The sequence below is a fragment of the Xenopus laevis genome, chromosome 3S (genome assembly GCF_017654675.1).
Source record: "Xenopus laevis strain J_2021 chromosome 3S, Xenopus_laevis_v10.1, whole genome shotgun sequence".
In the NCBI taxonomy this organism is placed as follows: domain Eukaryota; kingdom Metazoa; phylum Chordata; class Amphibia; order Anura; family Pipidae; genus Xenopus; species Xenopus laevis.
The window spans coordinates 41,360,612-41,383,502 of record NC_054376.1 but is presented as its reverse complement, the minus strand read 5'-3'; the positions used below and the strand labels follow the sequence as shown (position 1 = coordinate 41,383,502).

The window sequence follows — 22,891 nt, the reverse complement described above, 5'->3', positions numbered from 1 at the left end:
TATGAGTCTCGCTGCAGTGTATCTGTGAATAACAAGTGCTTTAAACAGACTATTATTGCCTGTTTTCTAGACACTGTGTAAGAGTGCAAACCCACAGTGGAGAGAACACTTTGACTTCCACTACTTCTCTGACAGAATTGGCATTTTGGATATTGAAGTTTGGGTGAAAGATAACCGAAAACATGAAGAATTGGTGGGGATGTAAGTGACTCTTGTTACCTTAAGTCAGCACATTAGGGTTATATATTGTTATATTGTACAAAAACTGGGTTGCAGGACACTGGAGGGTCATTACACCTGATATATGTGGACTTCAGAATCTCTAATTATATTTGCCATAGATACAATTCTATATGCCATAGATAAATAAATGCAGGTAATACCCACAATCAAATTATCTTTAAAACAATGAGAAGCTTTCTTGTCTTTACTAAGCAAGATTCTTTCAGGTGAAAAATATCAAACAAAACATCCTTCACATCAGTAAAACTAAGGCAATACTTTTTTGACTGTCTGTTCACTCTTCAATATTTTTGTGCTTTACTGACGAAAGGTACGCAGTGTTGCAGTTTAACTTCTTCGGAAAGAATGACAACAATCATCTTCCCGTATGAATCTGCCTTCAAATGCACCCCAGCCCAGCGATAATTTTAGTCTTCATGCTGCTTCCGTTACTAACCACTTGAGCTAGAGGCAGTATGATTCTTCCATGGTCTGATCTTACCGTAGTCTGGAGTACAAATGTAGTTGTGATGTTTGACCATGTACACCGGAGTTGAAAGAGTCGCAGTCAGGAATAAAAAGACTACAAAAGTTTATTTAAACATCCATACAAAAAGAGGTGTAGTTTCAGACTTGTTTTGTGCAAATGTAGACAGTAATCTTGCCCATTGAAAATTTTTATTGCCTCCAGCTTTGTGTGTAACCCAACAAGGCAACTTAGCCGTGTTGGTGGCTGGGAGCTTCTTGTTAACATCTATAAAAAGTAGATTGTGCCCATTCTTTCATAGTTAGCATTACATATTCCTATAAATTTTCATAGGAACAAGACAATAGCACTTTTGTTGGGGCTGTCAGACTAAATCTGAGCAAAACTTGAGATAGGTATGACTATGTTCCAGCCTGTGTCATGTTCCAGCCTGTGTCTTTTTGTAAAACATGATGCACAATTTTGCCCTGTGACAGTTAATCTGTTCATTTATCTGGCCACTTCCCATACCACTTTTGCACATTAATCTACATTGTATGTTGTGCAGAACTCCTATGCCTTTCAAGCACTTTGCCATGATCTGCCTGCAGCCCAATTAAAAAGGTCAATGAAAAACATGTAATTGACTTTCCGCTGACATGGGGATCTTCTCTTCTCAGTCATATTTTTAGTCATTTGAAATTATATTTTGTCCAGTTTATGTTAGTTTTGCACTATTTAGCATACAAGGGGAGAACTGTGACTTTAACTGTGACTCTCTCAAAGAGAATACACTTGGTAGAAAAATCTGTACTGTTGCTTACAGAATCTATGATGGCCCATTGCTACGGCAGGTGCCACAATGTCTTGCATTCCTCATCTCTTCTGATATTTGTCTTATGGCATTTTAAAGCACCCTGCATTCCTAGTTTATCAGGCCAGGTATGGAACTGTTTCCGTTACTGAGGATCCGATGTCCTATATGGTCAGTAGATAAAGTTATTGTATGGTTGAAAATGCACATTCACACACCTAGGCATGGGATCTATATAACTGGATAAGCAGTTTCTTATCAGAGCTGCAGTATGTGTTCATTCAGTAGTATTGCTCCTATTGAGATACAGTATGTTATGGTGTCCCACTTGTGTTATCCTTTCAGGTGTAAAGTGGATATTGCTGGGTTACCTCACCAGCAGAACAATCGATTGATGCTGCCTTTGGAGAATAACCAAGGATCAATACATATGATGATAGCACTTACACCCTGTGACTGTGTCTCCATTTCTGATCTGTGTGTCTGTCCCTTGGTAGATCCAGCTGAAAGAATGCAAATGAATAAAAGATATGTGAGTATGCTAGTGTGTGTATAACACACATCATCGTAATGGACCATCAGTGTCTGCCATCAAGTAATACAGGCTTCAGTAAGCCTTCAATCTAGCAACCAACTGTGCATTTGCTTTCATCTTTTAACTGCACTAGATCAGTCAAAGCTAACTTTTTCTTTTCTTTCTTTGCTTTCCAGAATTTTAAAAGCTCCTTCCAGAATCTAAAAGATATTGGCTTTTTACAAGTTAAAATACTAAAAGCTGAGGACCTTTTGGCAGCTGATTTTTCAGGTACTGTCAATTCCATTTGTGCAATAGATAATGTAAGTTTAAATTAAACTTAAGGAAATAGTAAATATATAATGTTATGCAGTGTCCCATTTGCCGGCAGTAGTATAAGGTCAACAGTGCTTGGTATCTGCATTGTTCCTATTGACCATTGTTTATGCATACATGGCTACACACTATTACATGGGACAGCCTTTCCCTAGAACATAAGCATTCATTTCATAAGGGCTTGTGTACCTGCATACAGGCCTGCTATCTGAATATTACTCTGAGCCAATGTATCTTTGCTCCTCTTTCAAGGAAGTTATACAATGAATAAAGTACCCCCTTTTGTAAAATATAAGGATATTATAAGTTACCGAGGAGTTTCATGACCATATAAAAACACGAGGCCGAAGGCCGAGTGTTTTTATACAGGTCATGGTACTCCGAGGTAACTTCTAATATCCTCATATTTTGCAACTGGGGGTACTTTATTTATTATAATACACAAGTTTCAGTGAGTCATGTGACAGAAATGACATCAGAACTCACCGTTTATAACTGATGACATCAGAACTCACCGTTTATAAGGATATCATTTACAGGATATTCATGGCTTTTGTGTATTATATATAAGTATCAGCCACACATCTTTTATATGGGATATTAAACTCCTCTCTATCAAAGGCTTTGGACAGCTAGTTGAAGGTTCCAGAAAGGTTTGGTGTCTTTGCAATGATATTTTAACATTCCCTTGCTGCAGTTTTATAACCATTACCAGCTGGTCATAGGTTTACTATACCTTTGTACCTGGTAATGGAATCAGCCCCTCTAGACTCCCAGCGATACATTGTGAAGCTTTAATAATGTAGAAGCCCAGATTTTTTTCATGTATATTAGCACCTTCACCATTAAAAATAGCACATCATCAGTTGATGCAGTATAGTGCAGTATAGTGTTTTTTGTGTGAATATTAAAGGAAAGAGTACATTTATTGGCTGTTACATTTTCCTATATTTAGAGCTGATTTCTGAGGCTGATGCGGGTGTTTATAGGAATGGGAACAAGAAGCTCTATGCACATCTGCTTTTATTTGCTGAATATGAATCGGACTCACCCTCCCCATAACAAAGTTCATTTTAAACCAATGTGTAGAGATCGCGTTGGTAGAAATAAAAATTTTGTCGATGTGAAATGACTTTTCCGCCTCGTTGGCTAGTTTTTATACATGCGCATGTTATTCACACAGATTGCGTTTGCTCATTGACCAAACACAGAATACAGATTTTGTTCCTGTTCTCCAGTCTGCATTATAAGCAGCTTCTTTGTGGTTGTTAAAGATTCTAAGGCCAGTAGGGACAACATGCTAATGAATTTTGCCATTTATATAAGGGGGTTAATGGCTTTATGTATTTTTTTTTAAATAAATGAATGCATTTCTATGTAATGAATGTTTTAATTACGTTGGTAAATTTATGAGCATTCGTAGTAAGTAAAAAAAAAAAAAAAAAAAAAAAGCATTAGATGGGCTTATTTGCCACTTGGAGCTTATCAAGAAACCAAAACAATTTCCATGTTAAACAAAGAACATAACTTATTCTTGAATTCAAATGCTGGCTGTTTCGTGTGTATTATTAAACCGTAGCTGTTGAAAAAGTTTTAGGCCATTATGTTTTTATTCAACATTGTTGTGGCTAAGGGTTAAATGAAGCTTCTATATTACATAGGGAGAGTTTGTAGGTTTCATTAGTTGCTGTATGTGTGAATCTAACTTCTGACATCATTTGAAGAAAGAGGGTATCTGGCATCTAAATTGGACAGAGGGCTTTATCAAACATCACCCTAAAGAAAGACTCAGAGTATTATGTAGAAACACAATTAATGTAGAGAAAGCACACCCCACACTTAAGGTGCACCCATAGGGGGTTATTTATTAAAGGGGACCCGTCACCCAAAAAAATTATTCAAAATCCTATTTTATCATATTAGTCAAGCAAAATGAACTTTAATTACACTATATAAATTATTTGAATCTTGTTTTCTTCAGTCTGGGAACTCATAATTATAACAAGCAGGCAGCAGCCATTTTGTGCACAGTGTTATTAAGACAAGCCTTGTATCAGCTCAGAATCTTGTTTGTGCACCAGAATGGGGGACCTGATGTCCATCCCCATGCCCTGGCTACACATTTAAATGGTAAAAAGAATGGGGGAATATGGGGAGAGCAGTGACATCTAGGAAGTGCTGAATGGAAAGTGAAAGTAATTGTCTGCCCCGCCTCTATGCCCATGGCATAGAGGAGTGGCAGACAATATTTGATTGACAGCTGAGATTTTTAAATGAGCTTACAACAGCTATGAATGCTTTAATAAAAAATAGAAATTAGATTTCATGTTTAATTAGTAAAGGACTTTTATTATACAGATTTTTGAGTCTGGGTGACAGGTCCACTTTAAGGTGCGATTTTTTTCGCAGCCTCCGTTTTGATGCTGAAAAACTTGCGGTAAAAAAAGACGCCTTTTTTTGCGATGTATTGTGCTCCGAAGCTGTTCCAGGTCCAAATCCGAAAACTCGCCATATAAAACCTACCGAATTCATGTAAAAGTCAATGGCAAGTGAGTTTTTTCCCAATCTGATTTTTGAGTTTTTTTTATTGATAAATAAGGGCAAATCAGGTCAGACTTTTTTTTATTTAAAACTTTTTTATTTTATTTTTTTATTTAAAATTTTTTGATTTTGATAAATAACCCCCTTAGAGCTAAATATTAGATTGAATGCTAGAGTGGATAGATATAGGGTTAGGCAGAGGAGGAAGGTATATAAAAAAAAATTTCAAAATAATAAAAATCAACAAAAAGTTACAGTCATATGAAAAAGTTTGGGAACCCCTCTTAATTAGTTGGAGTTTTGTTAATCATTGGCTGAGCTTTCAAAGTAGCAACTTTCTTTTAATATATACCATGCCTTATGGAAACAGTAGTATTTCAGCAGTGCCATAACGTTTATTCGATTAACAGAAAATATACAATATGCATCATAACAAAATTAGACAGGTGCATAAATTTGGGCACCCCAACAGAGATATTACAACAATTTTTCTCCTTTTGCAAATGTAACAGCCTCCTATAGCCTTTGTCTGGATTTTGGATGGCGTTATTTTTGACCATTCATCCATACAAAATCTCTCCAGTTCAGTTAAATTTGATGGCTGCCGCGCATGGACAGCCTGCTTCAAATCTTCCCGTAGATTTTCGATGATATTGATAGTGGGGGGACTATGACGGCCATTCCAGAATATTGTACTTCTCCCTCTGCATAAATGCCTTTGTAGATTTCGAAGTGTGTTTAGAGACAACTTTGTGACTGATGCTTGACCATTATCCTGAAGAATTTGTTCAGGTATGAGTTTGCTAGTAATCAGTCATCTCTATAAAGTATTGCGATTCGTTTGGTTTGTCATTTCTTAAACTGTGATAAGAAGTTTACATCCTTGATCTGTTAATTTTTAAAATGCTTTCATATTGTAGGTATCCTGGTCACTTTGTGAGCATAGAAATCAGGCCTTGAGCCGAGGGATAGGAAAACAAAACAAATTAAGAATACATATTCCCCTGTTTTCAGTGCTTCTAAAAGATATTAAAGAATGTGTGCTTTTAATCAAGATTTGAGAACTTTTATAATGATATTTTATATAATAATATAATAATAATAATAGAGCTAATTTACTGAATTAAGTCCCTTTTATCTGGAAACCCCCATGTTCCAAGCATGGTGGATAATAGATCCCCAAATGTTAGTTTATCTTATTTTTCCCATTCACTTGACAAGTTTTGCAAGTTAGAGAGCAAAATAAAGTTACTGAGACGTTAAAATCTGAAGACAAAGGTGGATTAGCTGGACAACAAAGGAAAATCAATATCACAGCTGGAGTCAGTGGAATGATCAGCCTTCGTAAATGTATCTTAAACCATGAAGTGGTTCAAATGGTGAGAGACAGATATTTATGCTTCTATCACCCTAAACCATTAATAGTTCAAAGTAAGCATTAGCCAACTTATTTAAAGGAGACTTAGTATTAAGATGCAGTACCCAAAATTTACCCCTTAAAATATTTCCAAGGCTTTATTTACTCTTTCTATACATTTTTAGATTGCTATATCTGTGAGAAAAATTTAATAGGTATAGTAATACCTTTGTAGTCTTATATTACATCTACTGTAAAAGAAAATGCACCACATCATTATATGGCCTTTTCCTTGCCAAAACAAGCTGTCTACCGTATATACTCAAGTATAAGCCGAGTTTTTCAGCAGCCAAAATATGCTGAAAAAGTCTACCTCGGCTTATACTCGAGTCATTACGGTACCTAGTTGATCGACGCGACATTCCCCCCGGCAGCTCGCACACTTACTGATTATGCCCATCTCCTAGCATAGCAGCCTCCTATAGCACCGCCCTCTACTCGAAGAGCTGCTCCTTAGCGACCCGTGATTGACTGCCTAGAAACTACGCCCATGAGGGTGACGACGTCTGTCATCACTCAGTCCCGCCCGTCAGCCGCACGTCAGGGAAGGGACGGTCGGTTCGCTTGTGCGATTGCGCTGTGTTTTGGCTCGTACCCCTGCAGGGCCAATAATAACAGCAACTGCTGGAGTAGGCATCCTCACCCTATGGCCTATATGTACTACAACTCACAGCATTCCCCGGGAACCCTTTCAGACGAGATCTGTAGTTTACCAACTGCACGATCCATACGCCAAACTGTGTAAACTGTCTGTGCCACTGCTTTGGCCTCAGTCTTTTGGGCTGTGTGTAGAATAAAGTGCATGGAATTGCTATTTAAATATATATGGAGAGGACTGCTTGTTTTTCCATAAGTAACATGGGAGGAAAATTACAAGTAGCCGCTGCATTATACTCGAGTCAATACGGTTTCCCAGTTTTTGTAGGTAAAATTAGGTACCTCGGCTTATACTCGGGTCGGCTTATACTCAAGTATATACGGGTATATGCAGAATTGTGACTGTGCCACCCATTGGATCCCTGGCATAATGGAAGAACAGTGCAGAGAACAAATAGATATCCTGTAAGTGTGTGTTTTTTTTGTTTTGTAGGGATTAAGATCTCTCAACTAAACTCAACTCGCAATATTAAATATTTTTTTCTATTCATGGTACTTGTTTTAAGAATATTCAGTGAGTATCCATATATTTTATTTCTGGTTTTTCTTTTTTCCCTCAGGGAAAAGTGATCCATTTTGTGTCTTGGAAGTGGGAAATGATAGGCTTCAGACTCATACAGTATACAAAAATCTCAACCCAGAATGGAACAAAGTATTCACTTTGTAAGTACATGTGATATCTCTGCCAAATAAACCATTTCCTATTGATTTTAGTTAGCACTGTATGCAGTACACCTGTATAAAAAAGTTACAAAACCAACTGCCAATTTTAAAATGTGCCACTTGCAACAAAATTTCTGAATTGAATTGCAGCTCCTTCATTAACTTAGAGGAAATGGCTGCCAGCCACAGAGGATTAATTATTCTTTTGGCCATGGTCGGTGTACTGACCCCCTGGAGTCTGCCCTAACCCATCCCAGTTTCCCCTGCACTGGTCCCCTTGGTATTAATGACTGCGGGTGGCCACCTGCTTTGCCCCATCTAAATCCGCCACCCTATTTTGCTGATTAACCTGAGCAATTTTGCATCCATTTTTTTTGGGGAGTTTCAGGGTTCTGGCAGACAAGTTGCGATAATCGGGAGAAACTGTGAAAGAAGGAAATTTCCCACGATTGAGCTGAATTGCTGTGATTAATGTATTTTACATGTGATGACCCAAAGTTTAGGCAAAAGAAAAGCATTTTCAGGATATATGTCAACCATGGAAGTGCAGAATTACCCTGGGCGACAAATCTCCTTATCTGCTAGTTCACTAAAAATCTCCTTTAAAAGTAGATAGGATCTAGTTAGCATGCTACCAGTTCAAGTTTCCATAAATTATATTTCAAATTTTCAAGGGATACATACTTCTCTGCTAAACTTCTCTCTGTTAAACAAGTGCTTTAGAGGAAATTATTCAATCCAAACACAGGAAAGTGTTCAGACTTAATTTGATGTACAACACCTGAGTTGTAGTTGTTGAAATGTTTTTCTGGTACAGTAGGTTAGCTGCATAGACCAAGGCCATGCTTTTAATTTGGTGAGTATTTGCTGTGAGTATCAGGGAAGTCTACTATGTGGAGCACTATCTACAGCCACAATAACCAGCTGAAGGACTCTAGGTTTTGGATATGCTTGATGTAGAGAGTTTGGTACAACATCAGTTATAACATTCTATCTCATAACTAGGTAGGTAGGGCTGCTACACCCCTGCTGATCCAGATATCCAGAAGAAATGCTTTGGTGTTGAATTACAAAGACTAATTTAAGAAGCTATGTGAAGCTGACCTGTAAATAACTTTAGAAGCCACTGAACAAGAATACATTAGACCATTTATACGTTTTGCCTCTAGGTGTATACAATACGGTAGGGAATAATGCACCTTCATTCATAATTTTCCTTTTCTAATTTTCAGCCCCATTAAAGATATCCACGATGTTTTGTACATTACCATCTTTGATGAAGATGGGGATAAGCCGCCTGACTTTCTGGGGAAAGTAGCAATTCCATTGTTATCTGTAAGTTGAAGTGTAAAACATCATATTCTTTAGTTCAGTGTTTTCCATGCAGTGAAATCATACTTACTTGTAAGCTTGAAGGGAACTCCATACATGCCGGTAGCACACTGCATTTTTAGCGGTGTAAAGGGCAAAGTAAATGTATATAAATATATGTAATATGGTTTATAATTTACCCCAGTTTCCATTCTGTTCATGTGACCAAGTGAAGTGACACATTAACCTAGAGTTCTCCTAGGCTTGGTGTTAGAACTAATAATAAAGCCGCATGCTCTGAGACAGGAGTTTTCCCAAAATATGTTCTTTTTTTGAGTCTTGGGGGATCATGGTGTACCCAACTACTGGAATAATATTATGTAAATCACTGCAGTCATCAACACAATCAGCATAAAAACATGCTGTTAGCAGCAGTGAACACTGGATTGCTGTTGAGTTAGGAATGCATGAACTCTAAGGGAAATGGCACATGGGGAGATTTCAAGCTTTTTGGTGCTTTGACTTTTGGTCATGTTTCCTGACCTACTAAAACACTTCATCGTCATATCAAGAGGCTAAAAGCTGCTCTAAAACGTTGCCATCCCTGAAAAGGAACACAAGCAAATCTCACGACAAATATGAACACTTACATGTACTCTCTATTTTTGGGAAATCGGGATATTTTAACCTCAATATGGGAGGACACGCCCTGTGCTCTAGTTGTTATGAACGAATGAGGGTGTTGGAAGACAGAGTTTGGAACTAGTGGAAGGCAGTCAGTTTAAAATCCCTGCCCTGATTTTTACTACATGTAGCTTAAGCTTCACATGCAACAGATACCATACCTATGGATTAGTTGGGTTAAAGTGAACAGACTGAAGAAGCCAATGAATGTCTCTTTTCAGCAACAGATTATACAGATGTCTAGCATTCCAGCCGAGTTCTGAGCACAAACTGTGCAGTTCTTAGTCCTTTAGGTTGAGCACAGTGTTACTGTCAGCTCTGGGTATTACATGGAAGATGAGTTTCATCAAACACCTGATGTTTACAGAGAGATGATTCCATCTTGCTCGCTCTGTGTGATGTTTTTTTTTTATCCTTGTTAATGTCTCCCAAAGTCCTCGTATTCCTGATGTTATTGGAAGAAATAGAGGTCTGAGCAGATGCTCCGAAACATCACTGTTTTGTACTAAATGTTCCATGGACTCATTTGTACGAACTGTCAGACTCTCACAGATTGTTATGAGCTTGTAGATAGTCTCTTTATCTACACCTACACCAAGGGAAGGCCTCGCAACTCAAGGGTTATTTGGCAAAGCCAATCACAATGTTTTTCATTCTTTCACTAAATTGCCTTTTTTATGTGCTAGGAACACACAGTCCCAGTACAAGCCTATTCTAACCTCTTAAATTACTCAAGTACACTGTGAGCCTGTGTTTAAATTAAGAATTGAGAGGCCACAATACGAATTAAAGGGTCACTTACAAACACAGTGGTATGCACGTTTGTGCGTCATTCTATGCAAATGCTGCATATATTGACTCCATCCAAGGTTCTTGTGTTCAAACACACTCCTTGTGCACTGTGACTCAAATCCCACTAAGAAAACATTAGCGCAGTTGCATTTGCTGTGACTCATCTGGCGCAACTTGTCATGAGTCTAGAATTGTGGAGGGGAAAATGTTGCATTGGGATAAATAAACCATGAGGATTTGCATCAGAAGATTGCACTTTTCTCACCAAACTGCATTCATAAATAACCTGCCATTCTTAGCCCAGAACCCATGTCAGTCTGCATAGTACTATAAAGTTTTTGTGTGTTTGTGTTCCATTCATAAAGCGAATACCTCTTTCTTTGTGTATATTGGCAGCCATGAAATATCCCTGTACCATTTTTGTTTTTCATTTTCTTCTCTTAAAGGTAAAACATGGACAACAGGTAGCTTATCCACTAAAGAATAAAGACTTGGGCAGCGCATCGAAAGGAGTCCTCCATTTAGAAATTGATTTAATTTTTAACCTGGTAAGCTTACTGCTATCAACAAACATGCGGTGCAATGTGTCATATGCTTAGTTCTGTGCCTTTGCAGCTTTAATAATGAATGCATGTATTTATTTTATCATAGGTGAGAGCAGGTATTCGGACGTTTAATCCTCGAGAAACGCGGTTTGTTGAAGAGAACCCCAAGTTATCCAAAAAGGTTTGGCTCGTAATAATATACAGATACATGTGAATTGTTGTGATATAAATAATTGGAAGAGAACAAGGTGCTCCAGAATGAGATATAAAGTGACTCACCGAACAGTGAAAGTGGTCTGGGTGCACCAGCCCCAGACCCCCAGCTTTAGGGAGTGGTACAGCAACGAATATGGAAGCAGAGCACACTACGCGTTTCGCACCCCTCAGGGCACTTGAGTCCATCATGTGATATACCTGCAATTGTGGGCTGCACACCTTGAAAATAAATCAAAACCTGCAAATTAGTAGAAAAACTATCTATTTGACTCAGGTCTTCAATTTTAATTGTAGAGACAGACGTTTTGGCCTGCACTCAGGCCTTTCTCATAGTGGATAAACCCAGCAAACAGTGCCAAATTAAACACACAGTAGACGGAAGGAAATGTGAGACATGATGAAGTCAGCAAACATAATTACCATAAAGAATTTGAGTAGTACATTATCATACCTCATTAACTGACTTTGATCATATTAGCTATGCTAATCTGGTATATACAGGTGTCAAACAAACCATTAATAAATGTTTCTTTTAATAAACACACTTTTTAGCAATTTGTGCCTACTGTTGCTTTATCTCCATTGTTTAGTGCCATGGAGATAAAGCAACAGTAGACACAAATCAAATTTGCGAATGTATTTTTATATATATATACAGTATATAGAGTTCTACTCCTAATTCTTGATCTGAGATCTGTGAATATTCTAGACTACGGGGGTAATCCAATTCTCCTTCTCTAGATCTTATCTCGAAATATTTACCGCGTCAAAAAAATCACCATGGCAATCTGGAATACAGTCCAGTTCATCAAGAGCTGCTTTCAGTGGGAGTCCAAAAAGAAGAGTTTAATCGCTTTCTTGGTAAGTCCCCGCTTTTATGGGAGCGCATGAATGAAGCTACACTGATGGGGCAAAGATTCCCAGGCTGCTTGGCAGCTGAAAGGGAAGCTAAGACTCTGCGATCGTCTGCTGCATATAAAGATTTGTAACAAGAAGCTACTGTTCATTATAGTGCAATGAACATGGTATTGCCCTACTTCAAGCGGTTTTATTTACTCTGGACAAAAAGCATGGTTGCAAGCCAAACCTATTTTCCAGCAACTTTCAAGTTGTTATAATGTTTGTCCTAAATAATTGCCCACAGTAATTAAATAATGTAACAATTATCAATGTTAACTGCAACCATACAAGCTATTGTTCTCTTATTGTTGTGAATAAAGGATAATATTATTAGTCCTATCCATTAGGCACAGCATGTATTTAAGAAATGTTGCATAATTCTCATCTAGAGTTTGCCCCACGTGATTATCAGCCCAGCACTGCCTCTACAGTTAGTAATGGAATCCCAAGAAAATTATTTCAGTTTTGAAAGGTTGTACTATTGTTAGTTGATAGTCTGGACATAACACAAGGTTATTGTAACTATTGATATAATTTAGCAAGTTCCAAACATCATCTCTCTGGATAATCACTGAAAATGGTCTGATTAATCAAGGGTGATGCTTACTATGCACTGAAAGGCTAGACATTGTCAACTCCTACATCTACTGCAGAAGATGCCTACTACAGTTCCCAGCATCCTTCAACAGCGAGATAGCAATTCATTTTACTGAAAGCTTTGCCGAGGTCTAGGCCGACAATAATCTTTGTCAAAGTGTGAAAAATATGTAGAGGTGAGGTAACATTTTAGAACAACAATTTTCAAAATGTTGACTCATAGTTTACAAAAACATGGAATGGAACAAATAAGATCCATGACACTTACCCTGTTATATATTAATCTGTCCCCACTGCAGTTATCCTTCCAGCATTATACTGCATTTATATCTATCTGTCTGTTGTGTTTGGATAGATAGATAGATAGATAGATAGATAGATAGATAGATAGATAGATAGATAGATAGATAGATAGATAGATAGATAGATAGATAGATAGCAGGAGTAAGGAACTGGTTAAAGCCCTGTGCTTGTATGTTGGTGTTGTTTTCCTAAGCTTTATTTTCATTTGTTCCTAAGCTGTCATTTTTATTAGTCTCCCTGGCTGATCCTTGTGGGCTCTCATCGGGTGGTGTGCATTCTCCATTGTCTGCCTGAACTTGGCAAGCCGCAGGGTTTTTTTTATGACCATATGACGTGGGCGTTCTCTGTGAAGAAGCCTGTAATTATACCCACCACAGGTGACAGTTACAAGTGCAGTTCGGTGATAATTTTAGCCGCCTGATCTGATGTTCATAAAGAGAAGCCCTTGTTGTGATTTAGCGAGTGTTCCCACTCTGGTGTCAGGCTGCTTTTCCTTCTCATTACATTGTTCTGCAGCAGTTCTTTAGCTGTCGTTGGATATCTGGCAGCCTGATGTGACAAGTAGCGGGTGTCAGCGGTCAGTGTGACCTCAGTGTGGGCCCTCTGTTATAGACACAAACACACAGAGGATACACCCAGATCCCTAATCTGTAATTTCCTTACTAGAAGGGGGGGGGCTGTCCGGAGGAATGCTGGTGGAGAGCAGCCCTCTGTGACATTGTTTCAAAGTTAAAGCACCACACGGAGGGCAGAGCAAAGGACAAGCAGAAAGCTGCTACTTTTAATAGCCATTACATTTCATAATAATGTTTCAGTGATTGTTAATTTGTATTCATGTGAATTAAAAAACTGTTTAGAATCACACTTCTTTTTTTAAGGAACAGTAACATTAACATCAAAAAAATGTGTTTTAAAGGAATACAAATATAATGCCGTGCAAACTGATCAATTTTACCAGTGCAGGGTAACAGTTTATGATATTTTCATTACTTTAAAACGCTTTAATTTTTTGGTGTTACTGTTCCTTTAAAGTAGAACTAAACTCTTAATTAAAAAAAACGCTATCCCTCTACCCTACATAGACCCTCCTCCCCAGCTTAGGTGTTACCCCCAGTAAATGCCCCAACTGCTTTTCTTACCCGCTGGTGCAGATTCAGGGCATCGGAGTTCACAGGCTCCATCTTCTTCTCTTCTGCAATCTTCGGGTCTTCTTCCAGCGCTTTAGCAATTTCTGTGACTTTTCGTGCATGCGATGTTGTCGCGGAACTGAAGATTGTGCATGCGCCGATATGCCGATCTCTTCCCGAAGATTACTGAAGAGAAGAACACTGTTTGTGTGAACACTGATGCTCTCAATCTACACCGAGGGGTAAGTAAAGAGTTAGGGACATTTACCAGGGGTAACAGCTAGGCTGGGGGGGGTAGCAGGGAGGGGCGTCTATGTAGAGTAGGGGGTAGGGCTTTTTTTTAATTAAGGGTTTAGTTTTCATTTAAGGCAAAATCTGTCAATCATGTGACCTGCCTGCTGTTGAACTACAGCTTGTAGAACCAATTGCTTGATTATTGTCATATTTGCCCATGGACCATAAAAATTTCAGAGTGCGGATTTCAGAATGAGCTGTAGAAAACCAGCGTGCTACATTATAGGAAATTATATTATTTATTATTAGTTGGAAAGTATTGTAGGAGTGATCCTGCTCTGGGTCTGTGTTTTTATTCGAGGACGGGGTTGTACAGCTCAAGGCCAGGATTTATGGATATGACTTTGGATAGTGAGGGATTTTGCTGATTTGGTCAATCCATATTTTATAAATCTTATTTTGCTTCTTTAATTACATGTTTTACAGATATACTGATTTTTAGCATGTAAATAACTTTTATATGTACCAACACATGCATAGAGACCTCTTTATTATCTCCAGGATATTGTATCACACAAGTGCTGGGGCACTAAGAAGTGCAAAGCAATGCCCCCTATTTAATAAGTGCTTTCATCCACGGGACTATCTGTGCTCTATGCCTCATGATGGATTAGGAGCCTGCAGTGCTGGCAAGAGCAAGACAGCATTGTCCTTACCACCTGCCACAGGCATGGTATGCAAGTTAGGGAACAGGTAGGAGTTACTTGCTGTCCAGTGTGGATGGCCAAAAATGCATAGGATGGGTGTGGGGAAATGTATATTTTATAAGGGCCTTTAAGCCCTTAAAAAATCAATTTTCTGAAGCAAAACACTGTCAAGATTATGTGTAAAAATGCGCAAAGTTTGTCCAACTGTCATGCAGTTAAAGTTAACTGGTGATGTTATGGGCAAGGGGCAGTTAGGCCAGGTTTGAGCTTAATTTTGCATGGATATAATTTGTCCTGTTATTTCTTTAATTCTACCATTTTTCTTTTAATTACATTTACTGACCCGTGTTTATATATTTAATCATCCTATGACCATACTATCCTGCATTTTGCAGAGCATGGACAATCGAATAGGCAAATATCTTCGTACAGTATAATGTAAATCTGTTTTCTCATCAGCTGACTCTAGATTCCATTAAATAACGTATACTGACCACCAGAATAAACATTGAATGGCAGTAAGATATTAGGAACGCTACTCAAAGCTGCTGTTGCAATTCCTACTATATTAATTCCTCTAGGTGGCACCAAAATCCCATGAATGTACATTTGTGAATTTTGAGTCTTTGTTTTTAACATCTGCCTTTCTTAATTTTAACTGACTTCATGCCTGACTGTAACACAGAAACAAAACTAAAGGGGTTGTTCACCTTTAAATTAGCTTTTATCATGATGTAGAGAGTGATATTCGGTGAAAATTTGCTATCGGTTTTCATTTTTTATTATTTGCATTTTTTTTAGGTATTTAGCTTTTTATTTAGCAGCTCTTCAGGATTCCATTTCAGCAATATGGTTGCTAGGGTCCATTTTACACTAGCAACAATGCGTTGATTTGAATAAGTTATTGGAATATGAATAGGAATGGCTCCGAATAGAAAGATGGGGAATACAAAAGTAGCAATAATAATTAATTTGAAGGCTAAAGGAGCATTTGTTTTTAGATGGGGTCAGTGACCCTGTTTGAAAGCTGGAAAGAGTCAGAAGAAAAAGGCAAATAACTCAAAAACTATAAAATATGAAAAATAAAGATCAGTTGCAAAGTTACTAGTATTTGGACATTCTATAACATACTAAAAGTTGCTGCAATGGTGAACCACCCCTTTAACTGTTGCATACCTCCCAACTGTCCCGTTTTTAGAGGGACAGTCCCTCTTTTGAACTGGAAAGTCCTGTTTTTCTCTGCACTGAACAGCCAAAAAAGAAACACAGAAATATGTTCAAACTTTCATTACCTGCCAAATTTTGTAAAATGAACATGTTGCCACAAAAACAGTCGTGGTCAAAATATTTTTCTCCGCACTACTATTTTTCTGCGCACTAGGCGCGGCAACTTTTTTGTCCCTCTTTTTATTTCCAAAATGTTGGGAGGTATGCTTTTGTATCACAAGAAAGATACTGTTTCCAGCCAATCTCCTCTTGCAATGACCTTAACTAAGTATTCAGTCTCCTCAGTTCATGGTTTCATGAACTGAATTCAGCAACTTTTTTGACCCTCTTTTTATTTCCAAAATGTTGGGAGGTATGCTGTTGTATCACAAGAAAGATTCTGTTTCCAGCCAATCTCCTCTTGCAATGGCCTTAACTATGTATCCAGTCTCCTCAGTTCATGGGTTCATACACATGGGCGCAACATTCATGCATATGAGATGCCCTTTTAATGCTTTTTGAATGCATCGCAACACTGAGCAATACACGCATTTATTCAAGTGATTTTACTCATACCTTTTTAAGAATTCTTCTAAACACTGTATGCAAAATTATATATGCAAATCACATGTCCACTTATCTTCCTATGATGTAGAGCAGGGCTGTCGAATTAGTAGGCGTGTAGGCCTGGTGTGGCAGTTCAAGGGACTTTCTATGGTTCCTAGTCTACTCAAAGGCTTCCTAAACATCTTTTTATGACATCATTATTTTATTATAAACCAGCCCTGTAATATGCTGCATGGCCTGCTACATGTACAAGGTTGCATGGCACGGATGCATTGTATCTTCTACCATAGCAATTTGGGGGCTGCTGAAGTTCAGACACTTGGGTGGATACCACAGTCAAGAGAGATTCTCATTTGCTGTGAGGAGCATTTTTATATATATTCTCTGGCTATCAACAGAAGATGCCCCGTAGAGAGTAGATAGAACTATGACATGCTGTGGCCTCCAAGGCCATATTGATGGCCTCAGTCTGTGAGAATAGTACACCCCAGTCACTAGTCATTTCTCTGAAGTAAACATCTAAGAGGTTGCTGTGGGTACCTAGAACTACTTCATACCAGGTATAATGTAATGTAAAGGAAGATACTTGAAATAATTCACAATACAGTAAAATAATACAGTAAGAAAAGTTATAGAACATCAGAGCAGAATGCAGTGAGTGGATGGGTGATGCTGACTGACCTCTCTGAGCAATACATTGATTGATGGCTTGTTCATATCTCTGATATTGGGTTGCCATTCGAATGCTATTTAACTGGTCTGCTTGGTAAAATAGTAGCTAAAGCAAACGCTGGTATAACAAATTTGGGGGCTGTGGAAGCACTCTTAAGGCTAAATCAAAGCATATTTAAGTATAATGGAAGTGCTACTTACAATGCACTTCCCTGGTCCCCTGTCTCATAAGCAATTCAGTATAAATGCAAGTGCATGTGTTTACAAAACAGGGGTTTTTAGTTACAAAGTTCTGATCATAAAGTTGAAAAGCCACCATACCACGTCAAGGTAAACCCCATATGGCGGTCCCTAACTTATTTATCTCAGGTCATAGTATAAAAAGACTTGGTTCTCTGCATAATAGCATTACCTGTATTGTGTTGAAACACAAATTTGGCCAAGTTATGCCCAAAGCCATGACTATACTGCTCCTATGACAGAGGCTTCCTGCCATCCACCCAATCAGCTAGGCTCCTCCCCCAATCCATGCCTTACACCTCTTATCTGCCATCTGATTTTTTTGGGTGGGGGTGGAGGGCAGCCCAGAACCCTTCGCTGAGGCTGGGTCACAAGAATAGGGTTGATAAGCTATAGTTAAGATTAGGCCTCTTTAACCTCCTGTATCCCCTAGGGATACACTAAACCCTGGATTCAGTTTAGGAATTGTCTGAATTACACATCTTTTTCAAAACTTGAATTTGGCAAATCTTTATTACACTGTTGGTTTGCCACCCTACCAGTATTTCACCTGCCTAGCCTCTAAAAACATGCCAAGGTTGGGTCCCTTATTACAGATTTACCGTCAACTACATTGCCGGTAAATTTCTAATATTTTAAGTGAAATCCCTGGCCCACGCACTCACTCAAGCCCCAAATCCACCCGACTCTTTAATTATACATTATATTTCTGTAATCTGCTCTCGATGCTCCCCTGCATCATCGCTCTACCCCATTTCAGCACTGCCTCTCCCTTTTACATCATGGCAGCACCATCGGTACGTCATAGCCCAACCCTTTTATCTCTGCTTGACCACAATAGACGGCAAAGAATTTTGGAGAAGGTGGCAACCCTGTTACTAAGTGACCTTAAAGCAATGATCAAATTAAGACAACATTTTTAAAAATCACTTAATGCAATGTTTCGGCTATCGCCCTAATTTTTAATATGTGACTTAGGATTTGATTGGTATTTAACCCCATCCTTTCTGAAGAGTATATTATTAAGCCAAGCGCAAACATTTTGTATTCAAAACATCCTTAGCCTCCCAAAAATGTACAACTACTGCTCCCATTATCTCTTTCAGAGGAAGAAGTAGAAGGAATTAAAAAATCCTTATCATCATCATCTCTTTCCATAATCATGTCATGTACCAGTGAATTTTGCTACAATCTGTTTGTTTAACAGATTGTACATTAAACATATAAATATTCATCGCCATATCATTATGGTTTTAGCAAAGTGCTTTTCTCCTATGAATTTCTTGTCTACACAATTCCATCAGAAAATAACTATTACATGTACTGTGCACAACTAGGTCAGTCATCCATAAAGCATTGGCCTTGTCAACAAGTAAAGGGTTTATGGGGTGGGAGGTTTTGCATACAACAGTGGTTGTTTGGTGGTGGCACTAACCCCCAAGGGCCTGTCCCAGCTAGAAAGTCCTTCTAGTTGGGAGGTAGACTCTGTATTTTACCTGTTGATTATTTTAGGTTTTCCTCTCAGATATATGATATATGATATAAAAAAAGATAATTCCCAGATTTCCCAGGTCTAAATTTATAAGTGACAAATGCTTTGCTCCTTGTTTGTTTGTTACAAACCTGATGCACACAAAGGCTGTTGGTTATGTACAAAATCATGCTAGTCTGTTTTTTTTTTTTTTTACGCTACTCTTAATCATGGGACTGAAACTTCAATTACTTTAAATGTGATTTGGTGGACCTTCTGTTACTATATTCCCCCTTCGCATTAAAGCAAACCTTTTAAAATATGAATCAAAAAGTCAGTTTCACCTCTATGGAGTCTTCTACTGGCAATAAGAAGATTTATGTAAAGCAGTGGCACAATAATTGTGCAAACGGGAATCCAGTATAGCTCAGAGCAGTTTGAAGTCCATTAAGGGTAATTTAAATAATACCTGTTGTTCTCCTTCATACTCATGGAGGTCCATTTAAATAAGGGTGAGATTTCAGGTGAAATGTATTTGATGTCTAAAGGTGGACATACACAGGGAGATCAGCTCATTTGTCGATGTTGCAAACGAGCAGATCTCTCCCCGATATGCCCACGTTTAAGTGGGCGATATCTGGCTGATCCGATCGTTGGCCCTAGGGCCCAACGATTGGATCAGAATGGAGGCCAAACAGGTGGTCAGAGCGCATCAACGAAAAAATGCGGCTGCAGATGGCCCCACACACAGGCCAATAAGCTGCCGATTCGGTCTGTCGGCAGCTTTTATCGGGCCCGTGTATGGGGGCCTTTAGATATTTTTGGCATTATAGCTGATGTGGTAATGTTCCATATATTACTTGCTTGTAACCAGCTGGAGCACTTAAACTGATATAGATTGCTACAGATTTAACATGTCATATATAAAATAAACGTTAGGATTTCTCTGATACAGATAGGACATCTTCCTCAACATTAGTCTCAAAGTATATTTATATAGAAATCATTTCTGTTTGTTTCCTCAAAAAAAAAAAAAACCCCAGACGAAAGAAAGTTCCAGTTTCAATACCTTTCCTTGGGTTTGCGCCAGGCCCGGACTGGCAATCTGTGGGTTCTGGCAAATGCCAGAAGGGCTGCTGTATGGTTCCATAGAAAGTTACCATAGAGTGGGCTGGTTGGGGGCTTTTTGGGCTGGTAGGGGGCTGTTTGGGCCTCTGCGTACTTGGAATGGCAGGGCCTATTTTGACTCCCAGTCCAGGCCTGGTTTGCGCGTGGCTTTCTTATTCTTAAAAAGCGAAGGATTTACGCTCTCTCTTTCCTAGACCAGCAATCAAAATTAAAAGTGAAATCCAATGTAACAGCAATACCTGACATTTACCATGTACAACATCCCTTTATAAGGTCACGATAGTGTTACAGCTTTCAAACATTTCATTCTTCAGCCGTGTGTTCTGTTGTTCTGCTATGTTTAATGTACCCTTTCGCCGCTAAGGAAAAAATGTACTGTGAATTGTTCTGCAGCAACAAAAATAACTCCAATATCTCTTAGGCCTTTAAAATCATTCAGTTGCTCTTATGTGTCTTTTGTAGGATTTGGGTTTTAGCTTTTTATGGAGAATTCTGAGAATAGTTTTTGTGGAATTGAGCCATGTGGCAGAGGAAGCATTCATGATATGATTTTATTGTGGGCAAGCCGATATTCATTATGTGTCTTAAAAATGTTTGGGACTTGGGGTTTTCCGGATAAGGAATATTTCTGTAATTTGGATCTTCATACGTTAAGTCTATTAGTAAATTGTGTAAACATTAAATAAACCCAATAGTCTGGTTTTGTTTCCAATAAGGATTAATTATATCTTAGTTTGGATCAAGTACAAGGTACTATTTTATTATTCCATCTTATTTCCTGACTCTTCTATGGTGGGACTGGGAAGTTTACTGCTCACGAAACCACTTCCAACTTGCATTACTGCACCATAGCATTCTTCTACATTAGAATGCATTCAAGCGCCGGATGATCCATATTCACAGCGTAAAAAACTTGGAATATATTACAGCAATGTAACCCTGTCTCTGTAATCGGCAGTGTTTCATCTGAATATAAAAATTAAAAATTCAAACAAAAATCTGGCCCACATGAAGAGTAAGCCCTTTGGGCATATGGTTCATTATGCATGTTCGTTTAATTACTAAAACACTTGGGATATTTTCTCAGTTGCCCTTGCTTTCAACTTACAAAGTTGGAACTGTTTCCTAGCACAGAATATGTTGAAGAGGCTTGCGTAATAAGACTTGCTGGTCTTCCATAAAATGGAAATGATCTTCTGTAATAATTTACAGCTAACAACCAAATGGTGAAGATGCAAAGTGCTAAGATTGCTGCATTTTATTCTCTTCTTAACAGAACAGTTACCTAGGGGTATTTTATCTCAGTCAACAGTAGGAAAGTGACATAAAAGATACAGACGATGAGTTAATAGAGGTCCTCTATATAAGTACAATACTGTTTCATTTAGTTTAAATATTAAAAAAAAAAAAAAGTTGTAGGGCATAGACTGCCTTCAAAGAACATTCCTTTCCCATGTTTATGTTTAAGTTCTACTTATGTCGGAGCTGCCCCACTAATGTTCCCTGCTTTCCCCAAGTGGCTAAATAATGTGAACTGTGCTGCTGAAGTCTATGCAAAAGCGTGTAGATTGGCAACTCCCAATCATCTATTAAATTAATCATAGTTCTATATTATCATATTAAATAGATAGGGTTTGTGGGCGCTATAGACGAGAGATGGGGAAAATTCTCTGTGGTTTGTTTGTTTCCAAGGTGCAAACTGATTTGCTGTTCAGAATTCACACCAAATTAATGTTGATTTTGGTGTAAAGCTGGAATTTGCTGCAAGTTCTCCAGAGGGATAAACCAGCAAAATGGCACACTACATAGAATATAGATAGCTGAATTTCCATCAGCAATGACACAATGGGCATAAAACATTAGCGCCAGCAGGCGGAACCTAAATCTTTAAGATGTGCTGCTCTCTGCTACCCTCATGCATGTCTTTTTGAGTGAGGCACATGTGGAAGAGGGATGCTAACTGTGGTTTGATTTAATAAAAGGCAACAGTTGGAGGAAAGATTCCCAGTGTTTTTCACCTGCTATATTTTCTTATTTAGTCTGGAAATCAGGAAAACAGAAACCTTGTAAGAATGCACAATAATACAATGAAAGAGAAACGAGTATTTAGGTGATGCAGTCTTCTCATCTTCAACCTCCCCCCCCCATACCCTGAGAACCGCATTAGCAATGATCAGCAGTCTCCTCTCTCACAAACAATAATTGTGTTCTATCATTGTTTCATTCTCCGTAGGTGTTTTTGTTAACCATTTGGCACCTGGAGCTTTACATGGTTCCCCTGTTCCTGCTGGTCCTCTTTGCTTACAACTTCGCCATGATCACAACTGGGAAGGTCAACACTCAGGACAACCTGGTAAATTAAGCCCAGTATTGATTTTTGTGTCCCGTGCAGTCTCCACTGCAACCGTAGGATACATGTGCTTTGCTTGCTGGAGACACAGACTTGATTAAGTCTCTCCCAAAGCAACACTCTAATTATCTTATAAAACATGTCCCTTGACAGAAGTGTCTCCTTAAGGGATTTATATAATTGCTCACCTCTAATCCCTTTTTAGCTAGAG

General features: G+C 38.4%; 1 protein-coding gene across 2 annotated transcripts in view; it reads left to right on the top strand.

Moving 5' to 3' along the window:
• mctp2.S (multiple C2 domains, transmembrane 2 S homeolog) overlaps positions 1-22,891 on the top strand; it is an 86,462-nt gene that overhangs the window by 50,443 nt on the left and 13,128 nt on the right. For both annotated transcript variants that reach the window (XM_018255298.2, XM_018255297.2), the window contains exons 10-18: positions 71-201; positions 1,848-2,034; positions 2,214-2,307; positions 7,528-7,630; positions 8,863-8,965; positions 10,864-10,965; positions 11,069-11,143; positions 11,920-12,039; positions 22,564-22,683. In XM_018255298.2, the coding sequence (XP_018110787.1) occupies positions 71-201; positions 1,848-2,034; positions 2,214-2,307; positions 7,528-7,630; positions 8,863-8,965; positions 10,864-10,965; positions 11,069-11,143; positions 11,920-12,039; positions 22,564-22,683 (1,035 nt within the window). The remainder of the gene's footprint in view (positions 1-70; positions 202-1,847; positions 2,035-2,213; positions 2,308-7,527; positions 7,631-8,862; positions 8,966-10,863; positions 10,966-11,068; positions 11,144-11,919; positions 12,040-22,563; positions 22,684-22,891) is intronic.